Genomic DNA, 25,565 nt, shown 5'->3' on the forward strand with positions numbered 1-25,565 from the left:
AGGCAGGTTTTGATTTGTAGAAGTAGAATTCACAGAAGAAAAACGGCAGCCTGAATTTTGAGTTTGTATACTAGCCGAATAAGGGAAAGGGAAGTTTAAAAGAAAGGGTGTGTGTGTGTGTGTGTGTGTGTGTGTGTGTGTGTGTGTGTGTGTGTGTGTTAGTTCTCTTTCTTTTTCTGTGAGGAAGACCATGATGAAAAGCAACTTTGGGAGGAAACGGTTTGTTTGGTTTATATACATATACATCTAGATCACAGTCCATCACTGAGGGAAGTCAACGCAGGAAAAAACTCAGGATGGGAAGGAATCTGGAGGCAGGAATTGAAGCAGAGACCATGAAGGAATGCTGCTTACTGGCTTGCACTCAAGGTTTGTTTAGCCTGATTTTATACAAATTAACACCACCTGTCCAGGGGCAGCACCACCCATAGTGGTCTGGCCTTTCCCAGATCAAGAAATTGCCCCACAGACTTGCCTACAGATCAGTGAGGGCGTTTTCTCAATTGATGTAACCCTTGTGTCAAGTTGACAAAAAAAAAAACCAAAACCTAACTATCCTCTTCCTTTTATGTCATTTTCTCATTCATCCTGAAAACAGAATAGACGTGAGACACCAGAATTTTGTGACAATGTTTGTGGGTTTTTTTTTTTTCTGGCAATTGGGGTCAATAGTCCCTAGCTTTTAAAATCCTAGGGAAATGATTTATGACCATTTGTTAAATCTGAAAATTATGGCAGGAAGACCAATTCTATGATTGTCTAATTAAATCAAGCTTTATTTAATACTGGCCAGGACGATGAACACTGGCCAGGTCCATACCTGGGATTCCCAGAGAATGGCACTGAATTAGGTTAGTCAGGTGCTCTTAAAGCAAAACCCACAAGGTTATGTACTTCCTGCTTTTGTCCAACTGGGGACAAGCATACATCCTGATGTATTTCCTGCACACACATATCCCACCTACAAGTGATCAAGGACTTTCTGTGCAGTTGGGGCGACTAATTTTGCTTACTTAAGTGAACAACAGGCCCCAGCATCCAAGTTATCTGTGTAGACAAACTTATCTTTTCTACACACAGTTCCCAGATAACCAATATGGAAACCTAATATTAGTTATAAATGCTCAGCCCATAGCTCAGGCTTATTAGTAACTAGCTCTAATAATGTAACTCATTTTTATTCTACATTCTGCCATGTGACAATACCTTCCTTCAATATGGCACGTTCATCTTGCTTCTCTCTGAGTCTGCTCACAACTCCAAGACTCTTCCCTTCTTCTTCCCAGCATTCCCTCTGCTCCCCAAATCCTGCCTAGCTATTGGCCAATCAGCCTTTAATTAACAATGAGAGCAATGGAAATTTACAGTGTACAAAGATTGTTCCACAGTATATCTGTCCTTGGGCAAGTGGAGCTTACAGGTTAGTTTTATAGATCTCTTAAGCACAATAATTTAAATTAAAACACAACTTAGCCCTCACACATTGAGATCTTTGGGAAGACACTGCTTTGCACAGATAAGACGCATTGTGAGACAAAACCAAAAAGCTCTTTATTCATTGCTTCTCAAGTATCTATAGGTCAATACAGTCCTGGTAGCTGATGCACTGAGGACTCTTTACCATAATAAGAAAACAAGACAAAACACCCACACGTAATCTAATTTAATTTAATTATTGAGCCAGTTGACTATTATCAACATGGTGGAGCAGGGAAATTCTTCAAGGTGGTGTGGCTCAGTGGTAGAGTGCTTGTGTAGCATGCCCAAGGCCCTAGATTGATCCCAGAACCAGAGGAAGAGTACACACACACACACACACACACACACACACACACACACACACACAGAGAGAACATCTGAGGACACAAACAAGCTAGTTCCAGGACAGCCAGGGCTACAAAACAACAACAACAACACAACAAAGAGTGACAGTGGTTCGCACTGTGCAGCCGGTCTCCAGGACACACTAATCGGGCAGTGCTGGGAGTCTGCCGCCATTGACCACCTGACAAGCTCCATGCTGCTCTCTGTCTCAGTGGCCGCTCTAAGTAGCTCAGATAAATGGAATTATGTAGTATTTGTCTTATGTGACTGCTTGGTCTAAATTGATACAATGTCTTCAATGCTGTATCCTCCATCGGTCTTTTAAAAGGTCAATAATACGCCACTGTAGGTCTAAAACAACATTTGGTTTACCACACAAGACTCAGGGAGCATCTTGGGAGACAGGGTGGAAACAATGCAAGATCTGGGGTACAGGAGAAAGTGAAGATGTGAAATGTTGTCAGCAGGACACGGCACGGCCATTGTCCTCACGAGCTCATAACCTCAATGGTTAGCTGCACAAGCTGGCACAAGATCAAGCAGGTCAGTAGGGCTTGGGGGAGGGGCTAACGTGGCTCTATCCCTGGCTGAGGAGCTATTGGTAACTGAAGGGGAGAGATTTCTCTTTGGGAGTGCAGCCGCTGCTGGGCTGCCCATGGTCACGCAGGCAGCGCTAATTGAATTCAATGAACTATGAAGAAGAAAAAGAAGAGGAGATGAAGGTGGGAGGGGCATGCGCTGGGATGGCCTAGGGGGATGGGAAGGAGACTTGGGTGTTTATTACCAAGACGTGTTATATATATGTGAATTAAATTGGCAAAAATAGATTTAAAAATTTGAAGTCCATTCCCAAACAAAAAAGAATTTGGTTTATCCGTCTGGCAGCAGTTTGACCTGCCTCTGCCATCTGTGTCGCTTCCGTGAAGACAGTCATCCAGCATTCTTCCACGCCTGTTCCCAATTCTTTGGGCTCTGTATGCAGACGTGAAGTTGCTGGATCATAGTTCCTTTCTTTTTTTTCTCCAGGGATTGAACCCAGGGCCTTAGTGCACTAGGCAAGTATTCTACATCTGAGCTCTAGTCCAGGCTCTTCTACTGTCTATTTGGGGAGCATCTCAATGAGTAACCCAGGCCTTCAGCCTCAGCCTCTAGGAGAGGCACCTGGTAGCAAGGCGAGGCTGTAAAAACAGGATTCCTGGGAGCTTAGGGACAGTCTTGCTCAGCCATTATCATCAGCCCAGAAAGCAATGCCTGCAGAGAACTCCTGTCTCCTGAGATCTGTGTCGCCTAAGGTGGACAATTGTTAAAGAAGATTGCACCTGCATGTAGCCCCCAGGAGACTGCAGCGCTCCGATAAAGGGTCCCTGGCAGACTCCCCAGGAGAGAGGCTGCTCCTCACGGTGGGTGCTAAGGAACAGTCTCATCTGTTGAAAGTCAGGCGCGCGTCTCTTTCCTCCTTTCATCTCTTTACACTGTCTCAGGAGTCTGACAGTCATCAGGCCCAGTTATTTCTTATCTGTATTTTACAGAAGGGCGAATTGAGTTGCGGTGAGTTTGACTGACTGGCGCAATTGAAAACCAGCATGCTTTTCATACATAAATCTGGTGCCTAATAATCTTCTTGGTTGTACCATACTGTGGCAACACAGAAAATTCATGTAACCCTAATTATCATGCATAAACCATCAGTCATAGGGCTTCCATTTCTTTGGAACTGTCCGGCGTCTTGGGGGTGGGGGGAGTCCAGTGATTCAAAGTTTCCTCATTTGGAAAAGATCCTAATTCCTAGGGTGGCATCCTTTAGGAAGCTGTACCAGCTATTTTTCTTGTCATTCTGACAAAATGACTAACAAAAGCAACGAAAGGAAGGAAAGGTGGGGACGCGAGGTCAGCTGGTCACCGCGGCCCCAGCTGGGAGTAGAGATGGATGCTGCTGACTCGCTCTTCTCCTCCCTTTCATTCAATGTGGGATCCCAGCCCATGGGACGGAAGCATTTATATCTAGTGGGTCTTTCTGTCTCAGCTAAACCTCTCTGGAAACACCCATATAAAATCAGTCCATTGTTGTGTCTCCCACATGGTTTCAAATTTATTAATTGTTTCTCTCAGTGTCTGTGCTGCTGGGGTTATATTTAAGAAGTGGTTCCCTGTGCCAATGCATTCAAGTGTGCTTCCCACTTTCTCTTCTATAAGGTTCAGTGTGGCTGGCTTTATGTTGAGGTCTTTGATCCATTTGGACTTGAGTTTTGTACATGGAGATAGATATGGGTCTATTTTCATTTTTCTACAGAATATTGATATCCAGTTATGCCAGCACTATTTGTTAAATATACTTTCTTTTTTCCATTTGATATTTTTTGCTTCTTTATCATAGATCAGGTGTTCGAAGATGTATGGATTGATATCTGGGTCTTCTATTCGGTTCTATTGGTTCTCCTGTCTGTTCTTATGCCAATACCAGGCTGTTTTCAGTACTATAGCTTGGTAGTAGAGTTTGAAGTCAGGGATTGTGATGCCTCGAGAAGTTCTTTTATTGTCAGGATTCTTTTGGCTATTCTGGGTTTTTTTACTTTTCCATATGAAGTTGAGTACTGTTCTTCCAAGGTCTTTGAAGAATTTTTCTAGGATTTTGATGGTCATGTATTCAGTTTTTTACCTGTGAAATAATGAACAAGAAACCATGAGTTAAGAAACTAATAAAGGCTGGATATGGTGGACCCCACCTTTAACTCTAGAATTTGGGATGTAAAGGCAGGCAATCTCTGTGAGCTTGAGGCCAGCCTGCTCTACACAGTGAATTCCAGGTCAGCTAGGGCTATATAGTGAGACCCTGTCTTAAAATTAATTAATTAATTAAAATAAATGTAAAAACAAAAGAGACAGCAACTCTTCTTGGAGGCATGCTTTCTTTCTTCCACCTTGCCAGGGTCTCATGTAGCCAGGCTAACCTCAAACTCGCTATGTTAGTTGCGACTGGCTTTGAATTCCTGGTTCCTCTGCTTCCATCTCCCAAAGGCTTTAATACCAGGTGTGCACCAACCCCTGTATAACACCCAGATAATACAATTCTTGCTGTAGTTTTCCTTTCAGATATGTGGAGACTTTTATGGTATAGACTGCTGTGCTAACTTGCTACTAAAAGTGACAGTATACTGGACAGGCAGCAGAATGTAGAAAAATGCCTTGGTTTGCTTTTGGGGTTTATGCCTTAGACTTCAGTAGTAGCCAACAGCTCCTCCTACCCCACGGAAAACACTGTATCATAAAAGGGCAAAGACCTTTGAGACATGATCAAGGTAGCACTTTTGTATATGTCTGGTTTTATTCATTTATTTATCTCTGTGTGTACATATTCAGGTATGTGCACATGTATGAAGGCTGGGAGCCAACCTCAGTTGTAATTCCCTAGGAGCTATCTACCTTTTTTTTTTTTTAAGTTCTTGGAGAATTTCATCAATACATTTTGGTCACATTCATTCTGTCCCCCAGTTCCTTTCAGATCCATTCTCCTTCCCTATCCACTTATCAAATCCGATTTCTGCTGTCTAAATGCTATGGATGTGGGCCATCCATTGGCGCATGGGCCACCTACCACTCCTTTTTTTCTTTCTTTATTTATATTTATATACATTGGTGTTTTGCCTGCATGTCTGTGTGAGGGTGTCAGACCCCCTGGAACTGCAGACAATTGTGAGCTCGCATGTGGGTGCTTAGAATCAAACTCAGGTCCTCTGACATTGCTCTTAACCACTGAGTCATCTCTCCAGTCCCCAAGGGGCCACAGTCTTTCTTGCTCCCTCCCTCCCTCTCTCCCTTCCTTTCTTTATTTTTGAAACAGGATTTTTCTGTAGCTTTTGGAGCCTGTCCTGGAACTCGCTCTGTAGACCAGCCAGCCACTGGCCTCGAATTCATAGAGAACCGCCTGCCTCTGCCTCCCTCCCGAGTGCTGGGATTAAAGGCGTGTGCCGCCACCACCCGGCTGGGACCACACTCATTAAGACTGACTTCCCTCTCCTGGCAGCCATCAGTTGCCCATAGCTCTTCAACTAGAACTCCTTTCCTACCTCCTTTCTCCATGCTGGGATTATCTGGCTTGAGCTCGCTCAGTGTTGGGCGATGCCGTCACAACTGTTCTGAGTTCACGTGTGCAGCTTCCCTGCTGTGTCCCTTGTAGCTGTCCACTGCCCGTGCTTCTTACCACCTTTCTGCCCATCCCCCGCAGTGATCCCTGAGCCTTGGGAAGAGATGCAGATGCCCCCTTCAGGCCTGAGCATCCCTCAGTCTCTCTCATTCCCTGCCATTCCTTGTCTCCGTCAATCACCACTGACTGCGTTAAAAAGCTTTGCTGATGAGGGCTGAGAGATGCGCTCATCTCGAGTACAGCAAGTTACTGGTAGTTAACTTCATACTGCATTTACTTATCATAGTCATAGTAGTAGATTCCACCCAAGGGCCTATGACCCACCTAGTCACAGGTTCTTGGCCCCAGTAATGGTGCCAGGCATGGGTTGCATCTTGTGGAATGGGCCTTAAATCCATCAGAAAGTGGTTAGTTACTCCCATGACATTTGTGTCGCAATTGCACCAGTGGATATGTTTGGCGTCATTGCACCGGTAAGGTTCATAGTTGAGAGAGAGAGAGATGACTATGACCTTTGTCTTCCAATAGGGGGCATAGCACCTTCTAGCACATTGAAAACGAGCCAGCGGGAACGAAGTCTCCAACCAGTACCAGCTTGATTTCACCATGTTCTAATGACTCAAATAGGTGGTGACTTCAGCAATAGGGTCTTACGATCATGTTCTAGAGGGCAGCCAACAGCATTGTCGAAAGTCTGCAATTCTGAGGGTCTATGGGACTTCACTGACCAACAACTCCAAAAGAAGTAACCCACTTCTGGCACAGGCTTTTTATTTGTTGACTTGTGTTGTCTAGTAGGGGCATTGTTGGCCCATTATAGGATAACTCCATTTAAATTCTTTATACATGTGCATGTGCATATTTTAGGAAACTTCTAGTAGGTTTTTCTATGACTTTTCCAAACGGTCTTTAGTGTTGGATATCTCTCCTCCTATTCTCTCTTCTGTCCTCTCATATCCAACCCCATTTTTTTTTTTAAGACGCTGTACCTCACTGGGATCTGAGGCTTGCAAACTGGGCTAAGCTGGGTGGGCATGGAGCTCAGGGAGCTGCTGTCTCTACCCTAGCTCTGGGATTTGAAGTGACATCACAGTCGGCTTTCTACATGGATGCTGGAGATTAAACTCAGGCTCTGACATTTGCACAACAAGCCATATAACAATGGCGCCATCTCTGGTTCTAAAACAATGAGCCATATGTGGTGGCGCACGCCTTTAATCCCAGCACAGGTAGAGGCAGGTGGATCTCTGTGAGTTCAAGGCCAGTCTTCTCTACAGTGTGAGTCCTGGGACAGCCAGGGCTCTGTCTCAGAAAAACCAAAAACCAAACAAACACAAACCAACCAACCAACCAACTAACCAAACAAACAAACAAACAAAACAAATCCCCAACCAACAAACCAATAACAACAAATCCAAAAGACAAAAAACAAAACACTTACAAAACCAATGAGCCTTTCTCAGTTATTTGGCTTTGTGAGGCTGAATCCAGGGTTTCCTACATGGATAAGGGCTGTCTGCTTTTGTCACTTGAATAACGGTGCTGGCAGCCTTACCCTGTGGATGGATGGTCAGAACTGAGACTGCTGAGTCTCCTGGTATATATGGGGGAATATTCTGCTCTCTAGTAACTCAGCAAAAATCAATTAAAACAGAGAGAGTCAGAGTGAACCCCACACCTTTATCCCAGTACAAGGGAGTGGGGGCAAGTGGATTTCTGTGAGCTGGGGAAAAACAAAATAGAGAGGAGGAGGAAGGAAGGAAGAAAGAGAGAGAGAAAGAAAGAAAAGAGAGAGAAGGGGGTGATATTCATTTTAATTAATCACTGGGTGTTTTTGATTGGGGAGACCCTTTTACTACTGTAGAGTACTTATTATCAGAGACCTAAAAACCTGTCGAGACATTATGTAACATATATCAAACTAAATTTCTTTATGAGGAATAATGGCCTTTCCTAGATCCAGACCCACAAGACAAAATACATATGTAATGACTTTAAAATGACCTGAGGTCAAACACCATAGCCATAAACTGCAAGATCGCAGTTTCCAGCGAGCTGCGTATGGGAGACAGCAGCCAAACAGTTATTCACTGCAGCGACCCAAAGCCAGCGTTGTGAGCAACGCTTTACTATTGTGCCAGCTGTTTGTTTAGGCCCAATAGATGTGATCACTTAGAGGACTCCAAATGCAGAGAAAGTCATGCCAGTGGCATTCTGTCCCAAACTTGACCGCTGACACCTCCCCACAATGTTTTTCGCTTCTGACCTGACCACTGGTCTGTGGTTTGGCTTATTGGATTTCCATTCCTTGTAACTAGTGTCTCTCCAAGTCTCCCTCCCTTTCTCTTTTGACTGTTGATTTTTTTTTTTTGTTTTAGTTTTTGAGACAGTCTAATACTGTATACCAGACTGGTGAGGACCTCACCAAATAGCCCGAGCTGGTCTTGAACCTGTAACAATTTTCTTGCCTTAGCCTCTCAAGTGTTAATTAGGATGACATTATGGGCCACCATGTACAACGTGTTTGGGTCAGAAATAGCCGTGTTTTAAAAATACATAAAGAAGAAAACAAACGAAACAATGACAGCCACAAACAGGCATGGTAGCTCATGCCTGTGTTCCCAGCATTCAGGAAGAGACAGAAAGATTGCCACAAGTTTAAAACCAGTCTGATGTACAGAGTAAAACTCAGTCTCAATAAATATACAAACAAACAAGTAAACAAAAAATTAAAACACATGATACAAACTCACACAGGGGAGAGTATTTACTCACTGGGTTGTAGTAACGGTGCTGATAATTTGGTATACAGCAATCTAGGTTTTTAAATACATGTGTATATTTTAAAATTCTCGTTTCAAAAATCGTCTTCTACCTATTCCTTAAAACCAGCTCGTTTCATAACATTTCCCCCTCCCACCGTGCCATTAAATATTTGCCCTATTAAAAAAAATTCAATTTTATACAGTGGTTAGAATGAACGTATATAAATCATTATTGTCCAAGAGACAGCACAGGTGTCTAAGAGTGGAGACAAACTCCTTGCAGATCTGCAACAGGCCTGCAGGAACACACGCGTTTGGCAGGAAAGAGGGGGTGAAGCTGGAGGTAGTTTCCACTAATCTCTGAGAGATGATGTTGCTGTCTTACTGCTCGTCTCTTGGTGTAACCACCGTCCATCTGATGATAGTTTAGGGGAGGGTGACCTAGAAAACCCTGAACTCTGGCGTCGAAGGCTCCGCTTATGTCCACTGAGGGTCACACCTCGTCTAGCGCCCCCTGGTGGCTGCTACTCAACTACCCAGACAGTAAAGAATTTACCTTTTTCTTCCTTTTACTGGTCCTATTAGATTTCTTGCTATGTTTCCAAATAGATGTGAAGGTGTCTGAAGAGATCCGAGGAGTGACTGTAATTTTTAAGGGTGGTAGTTTACCTGAGCAAAGAGAGCAGAAGCATAAATGAGCAGAATGGCTCACACTGTGTAGGGTGCTCTCAGGCCTAAGAGCCTGGCAGGAGATGTGTCATTACGGTTGGCTTATGCAGAACTCCCTGACAGAGCATGGTGGAACTCTACGATCCTAGGACTCCAAGGCTGAGGGACCAGTCCCAGTCACATAGCCAGCTCAAGGTCACCCCGGGCTACAGAGACCCTGCCTCAAAAAAATCAGAATCAGAGGAAGAGAAGAAGATGGGGGAGAGATAAAGGCAAAAGGAACCAAGCTCCCTCTTCTTTAGCAGATAAGAAAGTTAGTGTGATTTCATCAAAGGAGAATTAGAGAAATTCCCTTGTTGGTTTGCAAACGACACGAACACGGAAGACACTAACAGAAAGAACGTTAGTTAGTTTTATAATCAGTGTTGTTTTAGGTTTTAAAGCAGTGCCTTCAGGGCTAAATGACTAGTGATTCGCTCTGTGAAATCCAAGCGGCTAACCCTTTTTTGAGGACTCTTCACTGTGTTCAAACTAACAACCTAATTAAAGTGCTTTGTCAGAAACAGCGCATGAGGAGTTCAGCTCATGGAATAAATGCATTCAGGCTGTTCATGATGCACACTTAGATGAAATTTCAAAATCACTGATTTCTTGAGCCGTAGATTGCCTTCTAATGCTGTTTAAATGACTACTTGCATTTCAGGTGGGCACTCCATAATTAGCCTCTCATTTATGTAAATCGAGCCATTTGCTAAGCAAGCAAGACATTTTCCATTCCAGATAGCTACTCAGTGGAAATCACTTCCCATCAAGTCGCTGGGGGCTGGGGGGGTGGGGGGGGTGGGGGAGTGGGGGGTTGGGTGGTTGAGGGGGTGGGGGGGTGGGGGGTTGGGAGGGCTGGGGGGCGGCTGTCTCTCATTTTGCTCCCTGCAGTAATGGGGGGAGACTGCCTGCAGCTCAGTAGTGGTTTCTGCCAGGTAGAGGGGGAAGTGGTACCAGGAAAATCAGAGCGCAGTCGTGACCTGCCTTCTACTTAGTGCTCTTAGAGTGAGGCTTAACCGAATAATCCTGCCGAATTTCATCTCAACTCTAATGGAACACGAAGTGGGTGTTCTGTTTCTCTAAAAGAAAAGGGTAATTGAAAAAAATCTTAGAATCATTTAATTGGTCATTAAACATGCATGACTTTAGTTGGAAATGGAGCAATGCAGCAGACCACAGCAGCCCTGTAATTCTCTTTAAAACACTGCCAGCGAAGGAAAACTGCAACCTCGGAGTCTTACTAAAGAAACGATGAAGACGGGGTGCCGCTGCCAGCGAGCTCTCCCCACTCAGCCTACCCCTCATTCTCCTCGACACTGATTTTCATACTAATATCTCTTCATGCTTTACATCGAGCTACATTTCAAATGGCATTCCTTGCTCTCCCAGTAAAAGCAGTAAGAATAAAAGGAGAGGCCAGGGACAGTCACCACTAATTGACCTCACTTCTCTCACTTTCTAAAGGTTACAGGACCACAAGTCACTCAGGGCTGCCTGCCAGTTAGAGCCAAACCCCTCTTGGATGACTAATAAGTACACTGCGTTCCTTGTTCTCTCTTTCCCTCTTCTCTTTCTGTGTCTCCGAGGTATCCTTATGCAGCCCAGGCTGACCTCAGACTTGAAAGGTTCCCGTGCCTGGCTGGCTCAGCTGTGTCTCAGGACAGTTGCTACTTCAGTTCTACAGTCAATTTCTGTACAAACCACGTTAGGTTGAGCTGAGAGGAGAACAGAGAACAGGAGAAACTTTCTTGGTGAGTAAGAAAGGAAAGAGAAGGGCTGGACAGATGGCTCAGAGGTTAAGAGCACTGGCTGCTCTTCCAGAGGTTCTGAGTTCAGTTCCCGGCATCCGCATGGTGGCTCACAACCACCTGTAATGAGATCTGGTGCCCTCTTCTGGTGTACAGACAGAATACTGTATACATAATAAATAAGTCCTTTTTTAAAAAAAGGAAGGAAAGAGAAGACAGAAAAGGCAAAAGTGACAGAGAAAAAGCTATTAAACAAACAAACAAACAACAACAATAAAAAACCCCAGCCAGGCTGGGAATATGCTGCAAGCGTAAGCTACTTCAGAGACAGAGGGTAAGGAACTATCTGGACACTGGCCTAGAAGGACAGAGGAAAACCGTCACTCAGAGGCTCACAGGTTACACACAACATTGTAAAAGTTCTTGAACTTGCACAAGTCTCTTGGCATGTTGACCCGATGGAGGCTAGCCTTTGACACCCCCCCCACGCACGCATGCACGCACGCACGCACGCACGCACGCACGCACACACGCGCACACACACACACACACGCGCGCACACACACACGCGCACACACACTCACGCGCACACACGGCTCATTGCACAGCTCAGATTTGTCATTTAAACAATGGGGCAGTTGCGACTAGTTCAGGGCCCGGGGAGAAGAGGATGAAACCCGACCTATCTTCCTGGCTCTCAGGGCTCCCAGGATGCCCACTGCAGCTGTTTCTTCCAAGACATTGTTTCCAAGGTCGAGTTCTCTTAAGTGAGGAGAGTATTCGATCAGGCTGCATAGAGAAAACAAGGAAACAAAATGACTTTGCACCTTGCGTGGCTCACGGTCCCTCAGAGAAAGTCAGTTCAGAATTTCAGAGAATGCCCTTTCTCCTCAGGCTCCTCAGTCGCCCTGCCCCTTCCCAATGATTCGGTGACCTGATGGTGTCGAACCCGCTTGTTGGATCTGGATGGAGCTTCTCTACTTGGGAATAGTCTGCTTCTCCTAGAAAAGCCAATTCAAGCTTTTCCTGCCATAAGTCTTTCTTTTATTTATTTACTTTAAAAAGGCTCCATGTGCCGGGCAGTGGTGGCGCACACCTTTAATCCCAACACTCTGGAGGCAGAGGCAGGTGGATCTCCGTGAGTTCGAGACCAGCATGGTCTACAGAGTTCTAGGACAGGCTCAAAAGGTACATAGAGAAATTCTGTCTGAAAAAACAAACAAACAAAAAGCTTCCATGGAAGACTTCTTAGTCATTTATATGCTATATACCAGAAAAATGTCAAAATATTTGAGAGATTGATCAGGGCTTAATGACTTTTAGTATGTCAGATAAACAATAACTCTTGCTTGGTGATTTTTTAAAATGTAATTTAATTTATTTATTTTGGATAGGGTCTCTCTATGTAGCCCTGGCTTGCCTAGAACTTGCTATGTAGATCAGGCTGGCCTCAAACTCATAGAAATCCATCTGTCTCTGCCTCCCAAGTACTGGGATTAATTTCACATAAAATTAAGAAAGGTAAGCTGTTGTGGGATATTTGAACACTCAATGAAGATATTTTGCTGTGATTGGTGTAATAAAAAGCTGAACAGCCAATAGCTAGGCAGGAGGTATAGTGGGATTTCTGGGGAGAGAAAGGAAGAGCAGGAGGAATTTAGACACATGGGAGATGCCAGGAGACACAGAGAGGAAACAGGAGGTGCAAGATGGGAGAGAGGTAGCACCACATAATAGAATATAGATTAGGGGGCTGGAGAGATGGCTCAGAGATTAAGAGCACTGGCTGTTCTTCCAGAGGTCCTGAGTTCAATTCCCAGCAACCACACGGTGACTCACAACCAGCTGTAATGAGATCTGGGGCCCTCTTCTGGCCTACAGACATGTATGCAGACAGAATACTGTATATACATAAATACAGTGTAACATTGTATATATAATAAATAAATAAATCAAAAAAGAATATAGATTAATATAAATGGGTTAATTTAAATTATAAGAGCTAGTTAGGAACAAGCCTCAGCTATAGGCGGAGTTTTCATAATTAATAATAAGTCTCTGTGTCATTATTTGTGAGGTGGCAGCCCAAAGAAAATCCAACTACAGCAACTGGGTCTGGAGAGATGGTTCAGTGGGTAAGAGCACTGACTGCTCTTCTAGAGGACCTCGGTTCAGTTCCCAGCAACCACACAGCAGCTCACAGCTGTCTGTAACTCCAGTTCCAGGGCGTCTGACACCCTCACACAGACATACGTGCTTGCAAAACACCAATGAACATTGAATACAAATAAAATATTTTTAAAAAGGCAAGCCTCTGAATAAAGATTTTAAAATCAGATGAATTAACTTTGTGAGAACAAAACCACTGTACTTTGATCCTACCTAAGGACTCTAGGCCCAACCCTGCTTAGCTTATAAGACCAGTAGAGACCAGGAATGCTCAGGGTGGTGTGACCAGTCCATTTTCCTTATTTCTTGGTTGGTTACTGAGAATTCTTGGCCTGGCAGTGTTCTGCTGGCTGGTTTTGTGGAGATGGCATTGAGGCAAAGACCTGGACTTCTGGTCAGCTCTGCCCTTTCGTTGACCATGGGCAAGCATGTACCCTCATGGGTCTAACTTTGCATATCTGCAAAACTAGCCAGAAAGGTGCTCTGTGGTCTGCTTTATGAGGTTGCAGCAAAGACAGAATGATTCTTTCCTGAGTACACATTAGTGCTCAACACAGCAGGGCCTAAAGGAAAGTTAATTCATGGTCTCTGGCTTGGAAGTAAATTATGATGTGATTATCAAGAGATCAGTCCTGCGTCATTATCACATAGGGGGGCTTGAACTCTCTCGAAGGTCAGTGCTGGCTTTATGGTCTCATTGGCTCTGCTGCTCACCGCCCACACTTTCCACTGATTCAGGAGCCAGAGCCGAAGCCGTCAGCCTATGCTTATCAAAGATCTCAAGGAAGCATGTGCCTAGGACTTGAACAGTTTCAGCTCCCAGATCTGTTCTATGTTCTTCAGACAAGATGGGTAAGATCAGGGTACCACAGTGGGAGGGATGGCTCAGTGGTTAGAGCATTTTTTGTTCTTGCGGAGGACCCAGGTTCAGTTCCCAGCTCCCACATGGTGGCTCACAAGTGTCTGTAACTTGTTCCGGGTAATCTAATCCTTCCTCTGGTCTCCAAGGATACCGGGTCATATGTGGTGCATATATGTGCAGGTAAAACATCTGTACACATAAAATAAAAAAATAAATGAACCTAAAAAGAACTAAAAGGTAAAGGAAGGGATGCTGCCAGGAAAAGGAGACCCACGGGAGAGGGAGGGATGCCGAAGACCGACTTGATAACTCAGCTCTGTGTCTGTGACGTTTGAGGAAGCTGAGTCTCACTGGTGTTGCTGTGCCTTGGCCGCCACCAGACTTGAAGGCTTCTGCCCTACAGAATTGCCCCCGGGAGGCTTCAGTTTCCTGCCCAGTGCTGAACCCAGAAGACTGGACGTAGAGGGGACTTCATTTGCTCAACTGGCCAGAGGTGGTGCCTCCTTCCCTCCTCTGTCCAGAGTGGCTCTTCTCCTATTTGGACAAAAGGATGAACGAGATCCCTGAACACTGCTTAGCTCTTTGCACAAATGATTTATTTAACTTCTGCCTCCTGTGTTAGACACTACTACCATGATCATTTCACAGGAGGGAATCGAAGCCCTGGAATCCACGATAAGCAGACAAAGGAGGTAAAAAGGGAGAAAAATGAACCTAAAAGCAGTAAGAGTATAGAAAACTTAGGCCAGGTAGTGGTGGCGCATGCCTTTATCCCAGCACTCGGGAGGCAAAGGCAGGTTGATCTCTGTGAGTTTGAGGCCAGCCTGGTCTACAAAGCAAGCTCCTGAACAGTTGAGCTACACAGAGAAAGCCTGTCTCAAAAAACAAACAACAAACAAAAAAACTAACAACAACAAAAAACAAAAAGAAAAAAGAAAACAAAACAAACAAAAATTAAAGAAAACCAAGAGTTGATTCTCTGAGATCAGTAACACTGATAAGTTTCTAACCAAATGTACAAGAAGAAAGAGAAAACATAGTGACCAAAGTCAAAGAAAAAGATGTTTTCACAGCATCTACAGTTTCTAAAAGGACAATTAAGAACTATGAATAACTTTATTCTAATATATTTGACAATGTATATAAATACATTCTTTGAAAGAAACAACTTAGAATATGTCAGGCAAAATCCCTCAAAGTCAGAAGAGCCTTATACTAAATGTTTGTTTGGTTGGTTGGTTCAGTGTAGGGGGTTAAACCCAAGGCCTTGTGTGTTCCATGTAAACCCTAGCACCAACCTAACATATACTGCTTTGAAAAATGAGTTTTGGTCGAACTAAGTGTGATGGCACATGCCTGTAACCCCTGTGTTCAGAAGGCTGAGGCAGGAAGGCCATGAATTTGAGGCCAGCATGGGCAGGATAGTGAGACTTGTATAAAAAACCACAAAAATCCCTGCCGAGAAAACTCCAGGCAACCGAGGGCTTCTGATCCCAAGCAGGCAAACATATTACATGGAAAGAGATTATGAATCCATGTAGCTCATGGATGTAAACACAAAAATCCTGAACACGCCTCTAGCAGTTTACTTCAGCAATATATTAAGGTCAAAAAGATACCGGAATAGAAATTATTGATGTAATTATCTGGGAAAGGGCAGCGTTGATTGCCAACTGGGAAGCCTTCCCATCCTTCTTGAGTAAGGAAGAAAGGAACCTCTTTCTGTCGTGATAAAACCTGCTACCCATCAGCCTTCAGGCCTCAGACGTCAGCCGTGCCCATTGATCTTGGCCGTCAGTGGTGCTGTGGCCCTGAGTCAGTGCTGCCCAGAGCCCTTTATTACCCTGCAGTTCCTGCAGTGGTTGCAAGCCCTGTCAATGACTGGTCAGCTTAGGATGTGGGTTCAGTAGAGATGGATGGGAGAATGCCTCATGTTGTCAAAATAAGCATGACAGGGAAACAGTGCTTTCTAGAAGCTTCTGAGAAGTTTAGTTCCATCTTTTGCTATAAGAGTCCAGGGTAGGTAGCTTCCTAACCAAACATAAGAACGTGTGCTCCAAGCAAGCTGCCCTTCCTCCTCTTGACATCGGTCAGGGTTTGAGTTCCATCCCGACCTTAGCAGTAGTCTTGCCTCCTCTATTGCCCCAACTGCCACCCTTTTCATATGAGGCTCCTTGTGAGGTTCCTGAGGGGCACAAGTACCGAGACCAGGACTGGTAAGTGCCACTCTCTGAGCTGAGAAGCCACACAAGAATTGCTGAAAAGCTGTGATCAGCTGTGTGGGTCAGCTTTGTCCCTCTAGTTTTAGAGAGTGAACGAATTCGAAGCTCTTACTGTTCCCCACCGTGTTAAAGTTTGAGTGAGTTCCAGCAATTGCTCTCCCTCCACTCCTGTTCTGTCGATGCTGTTGTCTGCCAAATGCAACGCCACCACCCAAGGGCCAGCTTCCATCAGGCCTTTAACTTTTTTCCTGATTCCTGCAAGAAAAGTCGGAACACCGGTATTATTTTTAGAAGATAGCTCCCCTATTTATTACCAGCTAAACCAATTTTCCAACAGAGTTTGCACATACTGGATTTCTGAATAAACTTATTTTGCAACACAATCAATGAATAGAATATATGTGATTTTGGAAGTCCTGGTTTTTGCATTTGGTTCCACGCCATCCTTTACAGCAGCGGCCCCAGACTGCATGATAGACAATCCCATCTCGGAGCCAGATAGTCACTGTTAATCTACTAAAGAGGAAAATTATCTCCGGGGAGTCGACAGTTTTTATTGAAAGGGGCTTAGCTCATTATAGAAGCCTGAGAAGCAGTCATTTTCCAAGCTTTGGGTTCTAGGAAGCGTCAGAAGGAGAAAAGACAGCCTGCCTCAGTGACTCACAACGGCATGACTGAGGGCCGGAGTCCTACGTCTGGTTCACCCTCATTGGTCTGCTGAGGTTTCTCAGAGTTCATTGTCAGGGCCACCAAGTGGCACAGCATACACATTTAATTCACTCCAGTTCAATTTTAGGAGTTTGAGAAAGAAGAAAACAAGAAGAGAAAACAGCTGTGAGCATAAGTCAGGCTCACCCACTCAGCCAGGAGAGGTGGGAAACCTGAACCACTGCTCCCCAAGCTAGAGTGCTCCCTGAGGCCTTCCCAAGCTCACTGTTCCGTGCACTGCTTCAGATGGGACTGGCCTGAAGGGTAAACGGCTTGATTTAAAGCAGGGAAGAGCCAGCAGGGTGGCTCAGAAGGCAAAGGCACTTGTTGCCAAACTTAATGCCATTCATTATTGTTTTTGAGTATAATGCCTTGATTCCACTCATGAACATGAATGGAATGTGATTTTTCATTTATAAAAATTTTTCACAAATCTAAAATACCTTTGAGAGTGGAGTATCTGCCCTGACAAGGTGGACACTGATCACACCGGTTCTCATTTCTTTCTCCTAATTTCCACACACCAGAAAGTAGCAAATGATAAAACCTGAGCCATCCTCAGCCAGGGATGAGGACTGAGGGCCAAATTCCTATACAGATGCTCAGCTTTGCAAGGAGAGTCACTGTCAGGCACCCAGCACCCTGCTGGATCAGCTCCGTGTAAATGTGTGCCTTTGGAGAGGGAGCCTGCTCGGCCTGTGATTGACTGGGAATAGCTTGCATCCCCATGGGCAAACTGTCTCAACCGCTCCCAAACTGGCATCAAGGAGTAATGAAAACATCATTTTTTGCCCACAACAAATGGACCAGATTGGAAGATAGACCTCTTATGGGTTTTAGGAACTCACAAAGGATGCAGGGAAACAGTGGCCGCTCAGATCCTGCTCTGATCCTGGTCTGGGGCTTTAACCAAAGCAACACCAAGCTCCTCTTTCTGGGAGGAAAACAAATTCCTTGGGATACAGATCAGGACACGCTCAGCCCCTGGTCATACTTGATCTACCCCAGCTGTACTCACTCTAATTAATTTTTACTCCTTTTTTAAAAATTACTTTAAAACCAAACCAGGTATGGGATGAAGAGATGACTCAGCAGTTGAGATCACTCGCTGTTGTTCCAGAGGCCTTGGGTTCCATTTTCTTTCTTTCTTTCTTTCTTTTTTTTTTTTTTAAAGATTTTATTTATTTATTGTGTATACAACATTCTGCCTCCATGTATGCCTGCAGGCCAGAAGAAGGCACCAGATCTCATTACAGATGGTTGTGAGCCACCATGTGGTTGCTGGGAATTGAACTCAGGACCTCTGGAAGAGCAGGCAGTGCTCTTAACCACTGAGCCATCTCTCCAACCCCTCGGGTTCCATTTTCATCACAAATATCTACAGTTCCAGTTCCAGGGGATCCAATACTTTTTTTCTGGCCCCTCTGGGCACCAAGCATCCACATGGAGCATAGACAAAAATACCCATACACGAAAAAATAAACAGACAGGTTCTCTAACAATAACTGTCTGAACACACTTCTCTGTCGTGGAGAACCTGGCTCCAAAACTACACAGAGAAACCCTGTCTCAAAAAACCAAAACCAACCAACCAACCAAACAAACAAATAAAATGACCTGTGGCTCCTATAAAGTACCTAAGCATCTCTGAGCCTCATAAAAGAGGCCGTTATCCCGTCTCCTGGCACCATTCTGAGGGGCGACAAGGTAGCATTTTCAATGGATCACAGTGCATGGCACACAGTGGTGCCTTGCTTCCCGGTGTCATTTCTGACTTCCCTGAATTCCTAAAACATTGCAGGCAAGCAACCTGGTAACTTATCAACAAGGTGTCCCCCTACCAAAGGGTCTGACATTTATTTCGGACATTGGCACATCTAACCTGGAAGCCACTCTGCAGATTGATCCAGATCCACCCAGCTGAATGAGTTTCCATCTTCCAGGTGGTCCATTCTCTCTGTCTTGGAGAACTGCCCAAGATCAACGGCTCAGTTCCACTATGCTCCTGTCCCACTCTGAAACCATAACCTCAGCATTCAGGAAGCAGAGAATAGGAATCAGAAGTTCAAGGCCTTCCTCAGTTAATAATGAGCTCAAGGCTCTCCTGGGATACTTAAGAACTGTCTCAAAAACCAAACACCGATCAACCAAACAAATAAAAAACAAAGCAAACAACAACAAAACCCAAACAAAAACAAAATTTCTAAAACTTCAAACAAACAAGCAAACACTCAAAACCACCATGGCTCTATGTCATTGACTGTGAAATGCTCAGTCTCAGAGGTTTAAACTCGCGACTTGCAGCTGGCGGTGCTGTTTTGAGAAGTTGTGGAAACTGTGATGAAGAGCCTGGCTGGCAATCGCCGGTCACTAGAAGCCAGCCTTGAGTGCTGTTCCCACTGTGGTTCTGGCCTGTGTTCTTGGCTCCCTGTCTGGCTGCTGTGTGTGAAAATCCGCCCCACACTCCTTCGACTGTGTGTTTTTCCCCACGATGGACTGTGACCTCTCTGAAACGTGAGTCAGAATAAGCCCTTCCTCCGAGAACGGCTTCTGTCAGGTGTTGTCATAGCAACGAGACAGCTGTAGCTTGATGTTCACCACTTCTGGTTAGGGGCTACTGGCCCCTTCGATCATCTGCAGCAGCTTCCCCATGCCACAGTCTGCGGTGTTGACCACCATAATCTCCTCATCGTCTGAGCTATTTCTCATGGGTGGGGTGTGGGGGGGCTGGGTTCTACTTAAAATGGCCTCTTTCCAGCTGTAACACTTCATTCCTTCCCGAGAGCTCTCTGGGCCAGATCCTAAAGGGCAAGTGTGACTGTTCATGGAATCCACATCCTCCCACACAGCTTCATCTTCTCCCTCACCCTCTGGTCTCCTCTGGTCCAGCAGGACAAATGGCACCACACACTCTGTAGGCACCAGAGCCTGAAGTACTTGTCTGTAGACACCGAGCCTTCCTTGAGGTAGATTTTTTTTCCTGGTTGAGACAGGTTTTCTCTGTGTACCCATCCTAGCTGTCCCAGAACTAGCTCTGTAGACCAGGCTGGCCTCGAACTCACAGAGATCTGCCTGCCTCTGCCTCCTGAGTGCTGGGATTAAAGGCGTGCAATCACCGCCTGGCTACAATTCTTTTAAAGTTGTTTAGATATAACACCCTCCCACTGATAATGGACACATGCAATTTCCCGTGTACCACGCCATTTTATGGAAGTGAACTTCATCTGCTCAATGATGAGACTCTATAAAACAGAATGTGACAAGTGCTGGCTTGTTCACACCAAAGATCCTAGGACTCTATAAAACAGAATGTGATGAATGCTGGCTGGTTCACCAAAGATCCTGGGACTCTAGAAAACAGAATGTGACGGGTGCTGGCTGGTTCACACCGAGGGTCCCTTTCTGTAGAGGTTTCCAGCCTATGATCAGCTGTCCCTAGCATAAAATCACGAGTACAGTGACTTCAGGATTGTGACTGGTAACTTCCTGTTTTTGAATGAATACAGCTTTTGAAGATTACATCTTGACTCTTGAAGTGGGCTCTTGCATTCCTTACTGCCACTGGTATTTCTGTGGGCTGTGGCTTTGATATAAACAATAGTGCCTTATTTGGAGAACTGAACCTGACTTGGCCAGCTTGCTATTGGAGTCAAGTGCTGATCTCATCAGGATTGTGGAAGGACCATTGCCTCCGTTCATACAGCTAAGTCATCAGGACCGTGGAAGGACCATTGCCCCTGTTCATACAGCTAAGTCATCAGGACCGTGGAAGGACCATTGCCCCCGTGCATACAGCTAAGTCATCAGGACCGTGGAAGGACCATTGCCTCCGTTCATACAGCTAAGTCATCAGGACCATGGAAGGACCATTGCCCCTGTTCATACAGCTAAGCCACAGGTTGACCCTTCTCATCCTCAGTCCTCCAGAACTTAAACAACCCTGGGGACCGCTACACTGTGTAACTTCTGCTGGGAAAAGAATAGGCTCCAAGACACTCCTTGCTCCCCACTGTGTCTTCTGGGACTGTGAGGGGTCTTGAGGTGACAAGGCAGGACCAGCAGAATGGTTCAGGGGAACCTTGCTATCTTCAGGTGGCCATTCCTCACGACCATTTGGTGACTCCGAGCCTTTGCCATCCTCTGCTGCTGCATAGTTGGTGACTGGGCTGCGGAAAAGCTGGGTGTCACCTGTTTGAAGGCTGACCAACCTCTAAACTCTTGTACACAACCTTGTGTAGACAGGGCCTGGGTCTCAGAGCTGGATCCACAGAGGCTGGATGAACCCAAGCAGCCCAGCAGGATGGGCCTGGCCTGCTTGTTCTGAGGTTCCCAAGGCACAGAAGAGGCATCAGAGAGCCCCACTCTGCTCTCTCATCTTCACCGAGCAAAATAAACCAAGGGAGGCAGTCAATGTTTTCATGTTTAAAGAAGTGGTTCCCAGTGATCTCTCTGGACCAGCAGTCTCAGCCTTTCCTCAGAGTCCCGCGGGATGGCACCCACAGGATGGCGCCCAAACTCTCAGGGTCAAACAGCTCTGATTTAATGATTCTGTGTGTTCAGTGGTGCAACCAATGCAGAATGGCTGGGACAGGAACGTGTACAACTGCAGGTAGCCACACAGAATACTGTGTTCCGCCAACAAACTATAGACAGCCTCCCAATGTCAGTTGTCTCGTTTTTGTGGTTATCACTGTAAATGTTCTCAGGACTCCAAATGAGAGGAGAGTGGGGGGAAGGGCTAGGTTTCTGAGTGGTGTTTGGCCTCAGAAGATACTGTGGGGATGGCCAAGCAGCAGGCCAAAAACCTCCTTCCACAAGGGGTGTGCATGAAAATATTTTGGCTGTTTCCAATTAGGACCAAATGGAAACCATCTGTCCTCCTTACTCAGGAGCATGGCACAATCAGCTCTTCTCGGCCCCTCACTTTGAAACAGGTAGAGTCCTACCAAAGACCAGATTCACTTCCCCATCCCCCATGACTGTTAAGCAGTTGTACAATGTGAGAAGAGACGGTCTTTTTTTTTAGATGTAGCCTTGGCTAGCCTACGACCCTCTATACAGACCAGGCTAGTCTTGAACTCATATAACTCTATTCCCCTATGCCTCAGGAGACTTGTGGCATCATGCTCTGCCTTTGGGAAGGTGTTTTGAAGCTTTGATATCCCTGAAAATACAAACACACACACACATACACACACACACACACACACACACGATGAAAATTGTTCCATTGGGTTCAGGCTGAGGAGACTGATGGCCTCAGTTGTCTCCTGGGCCAAATCCAAGCCCTTGTCTTGGCTTGTAGGTCCCTTAATCCTGCATCCTCTTGTCTTGGCTTGTAGGTCCCTTAATCCTGCATCCTCTTGTCTTGGCCAAACTTGTGTGTTCCTGGATGGTACTGGGAAGGTCTTTCCTACTTAAGTCCTTCCTTGTTCAAGTTCTTTCTTGTTCCCACTCTCGGCCAACTTGCCCCCAAAGCTTTTTCTCTGACCCCAAATCTGGAGCAGAACGCCCTTCTGCTGGTCCAGAGAACACATCAAAGGCCACTTTAGACTTGGAGAGGTTGACTGCCTTCTCTGTTAGCATCACCCAATGGGAAAACTGCATCCAAGACAGACAGCAGAGCAGGGCCTGATATGATTCTTGCTTTATAGTCTCCCACTTCTCTCTCTTACGCCAAGGCATCCTATAGCCCGGGGTTGCCTCAAACTTTGCTTTGTAGCCGAAGATAACCTTGACCTCCTCGATCATCCTCCTTCTGTCCTCCAGCCAGTGAATAGAGGGGCATGCACCCGGCTTTACATTTTCCTGTGGTTTTTGGACAACAAGAGTCTGTAATTTTCTAATGTAGCCATATTTCACAGAAAAGACTCAACGATAACTCAAGGGCACAAAAAAACGACCACACAAGAACAGATTAAAATTGAAGAAGGAAGGAGGCCAAGGAGATTAGGTTCCTCTCAGACAGCTGGCTGTCTTCCCCACAAAGGCAAAATACAAACCACCGAATGCTCAGACCACAGCAGCGCAGGCTACACCACCAGAGCTTCCCAAAGGCTGTTTCAGGACACACCCAGCAGCCCTCCTGCTCTGCATCCTTAGAACTTTAATGCATTAGTGCCTGGAGAGGAGCCTGTAGGGCCCAATCTGCCCTCTGCAGGGTGGGATGCTGAGAGCCAGGCAGGGTAGGAGCGCAGGAGCAGGGGCTGCAGCAACACTGTGAACTTTAGCCCTTGGGAGGCTCCTGGGGTAGTAAATCCCATTCCAAGTTCAGTTTCTTTCTCTTTCTGTCTCCCTCCCCCTCGCTCCTCTTCCCCTTCCCTGTTGCCCTATTTCTGCCCCTTCCCATCTCTCTGAAAGCCCCTTCACCATTACCCTGGTTCTAACCCTGAGTAACCCAGATTCCGAGGCCTTGCTGGCAGCTCCTGGTAGAACTGTTCCAAACCATGCTCCTCTGGAATGTTGACTGTGCCCATGATGAATTTCTCTGGCAGGCATGGCGAAACTGTTCATGGGTGGTTTGTGTGAGGTCACAAGACATTGAATCTGCTTGTTCTCCATTTGATTTTAAGTCTTTGTTTGGGATAATTATGCACCAGGGACACACAGGGAGTGAGTTGGAAGGTGAAGGGAGTGGAAAGAATAATTGAAAGGACAACCAGAATACCTCTTTCCCCTCTTTTCCTCCGGGAGGTCCTTTTCACTGTTGCAGCTTCGGAAGATTTCGCAATCTGGCTCAAAGTTGAGCTTCCACCTCCACACACTGGTTAAAAAAAAGAAAGAAAGAAAAAAGATAGAACAACAGTGCAGGGTCAGAGACAAGGAAATGATTCTCGGCATCCTTTGGTATTGGTGATTGTTTGCCTTTGCTTTATAGACACTTCATGCAAGGGTATTTCTCTTGGGAGAGAATTAGCTGAACAGCACCAGAATCGCTTAGGTTCTGTTGTTTCTATTTGCCTGCTGCAAAGCTAACAACATGCAACCCAGCAGAGCCAAGTAGGGCTCCCAGAGTCATCCCGCAGTTGCTGGTGACTCCCTCAGGCCACAGCTGCTTTTGATAACCGTGGCCCCACCTTCCTGGGATTACTAAGAACAGTTATGGAGGAATACACTTTGTTGACCTGCATTAAGAACTGTGTAGGAGTTGGGCTGGGGTGGCCCATGCCTTGAAAGGCCACATGCGGGAGGCAGAGGCAGGTGAATCGCTGCGTTCCAGGCCAGGCTGGTCTACAGAGAAACCCTAACTCAAAAAAATGGCAAAAGATGATGGCACACACCTCTAATCCCAGCCCTCGGGAGGTAGAGGCAGGTGGATCTGTGAATTCAAGGAAGGCCAGGCTGATCTGCAGAGTGAGTTTCAGAACAGTCAGGGCTATTACACAGAGAAACCCCCCCATAAAAAGATTATATTTTATGTGTCGTAACAACTCATAAACTTGTTGGTGCTGGGGGCAACAGGATGCCCCTGTGTCTGAGCCTGAAAAGAAGAATTTGTTACGGGGTGGGTGGGGCTGGGAGTAGCTCACACATAGTCACACATGCTTTCACATGCTCCAGGCTAGACTCTAACTCTAATGTAGTTTTGGGTGGACCCAGGACTTTGCACGTGCTCAGTAAGCACCCTACTAGAGGAGCTGCCTCTCTAGCCCTGGACTGACACCTTGATCTTGGATTTTACCCTCTAGAACTGTGAGAGATTAATTTTCTCTTGTTTAGCCAGCAAGCCTGTGGGATTTTGCTACAGCCACCTGAGAAAACTAACGTTAAAGCAGCAGGTTGAGCTGAATGAAGAGCAAGGCTCAGGAGAACGGAAGTGGCAGCCTAGGGGGAGGGGGTCCTAGAAAAGCCCTTGAGCGTGGGTGGGGGTTCTGTTGTCGTTGCTGAGATCCTGAACACAAGATGTGCGCTGCATTTCCGGGCCGTCCTGAGCTGCTTGGAGGACGGCAGCTGCAGACTCTCTGCCACCTTCTCTGACCTGGGGTTTTTTGGTTTTGTTTCTGTTTTATTTATTTATTTATTTGCCTCTTTGGCAAAACAATTCCAGAACTTTTATCTGATTTTTTAAAAATCACTTTTTTGTTGTTGTTGTTGTGGGTGTATGTAAATTTCACTTATTTATTTAAAGATAGGATTTTACTATATAGCCCTGGCTGGCCTGGAACTCATTATATAAGCCAGGTAGGCCTTGAACTTACAGACATCTGCTTGCCGCTGCCTCCTGAGTACTAGGATTAAAGGCGTATGCCACCATGTATTCTTTGTAAAATCATGTTTTGTTTATTTACTTAGTGTCTGTGTCTGCGAGCTTGCGCACGAGTGCATGTGTGCGTGTGTGCGTGTGTGTGAATCCATGCATGCATGTGCATGTATGTGTGAGTTCTATAAGTCAGAGGACAACTTGCCGGTCTCTTT

General features: G+C 45.7%; 1 protein-coding gene across 3 annotated transcripts in view; it reads right to left on the reverse strand.

Moving 5' to 3' along the window:
* Positions 1-1,526: 1,526 nt before the first annotated feature.
* LOC125412055 (uncharacterized) overlaps positions 1,527-25,565 on the reverse strand; it is a 43,180-nt gene continuing 19,141 nt past the window's right edge. For all 3 annotated transcript variants that reach the window (XM_087905475.1, XM_087905476.1, XM_087905477.1), the window contains 5 exons: positions 23,818-23,913; positions 16,565-16,697; positions 11,872-11,978; positions 9,287-9,399; positions 1,527-4,480 (listed from right to left, as the gene is read on the reverse strand). In XM_087905475.1, the coding sequence (XP_087761601.1) occupies positions 4,469-4,480; positions 9,287-9,399; positions 11,872-11,978; positions 16,565-16,697; positions 23,818-23,913 (461 nt within the window). In that variant the 3' untranslated portion in view covers positions 1,527-4,468. The remainder of the gene's footprint in view (positions 4,481-9,286; positions 9,400-11,871; positions 11,979-16,564; positions 16,698-23,817; positions 23,914-25,565) is intronic.

Source organism: Myodes glareolus, chromosome 4 (genome assembly GCF_982192425.1).
Source record: "Myodes glareolus chromosome 4, mMyoGla1.1, whole genome shotgun sequence".
Lineage (NCBI taxonomy): Eukaryota > Metazoa > Chordata > Mammalia > Rodentia > Cricetidae > Myodes > Myodes glareolus.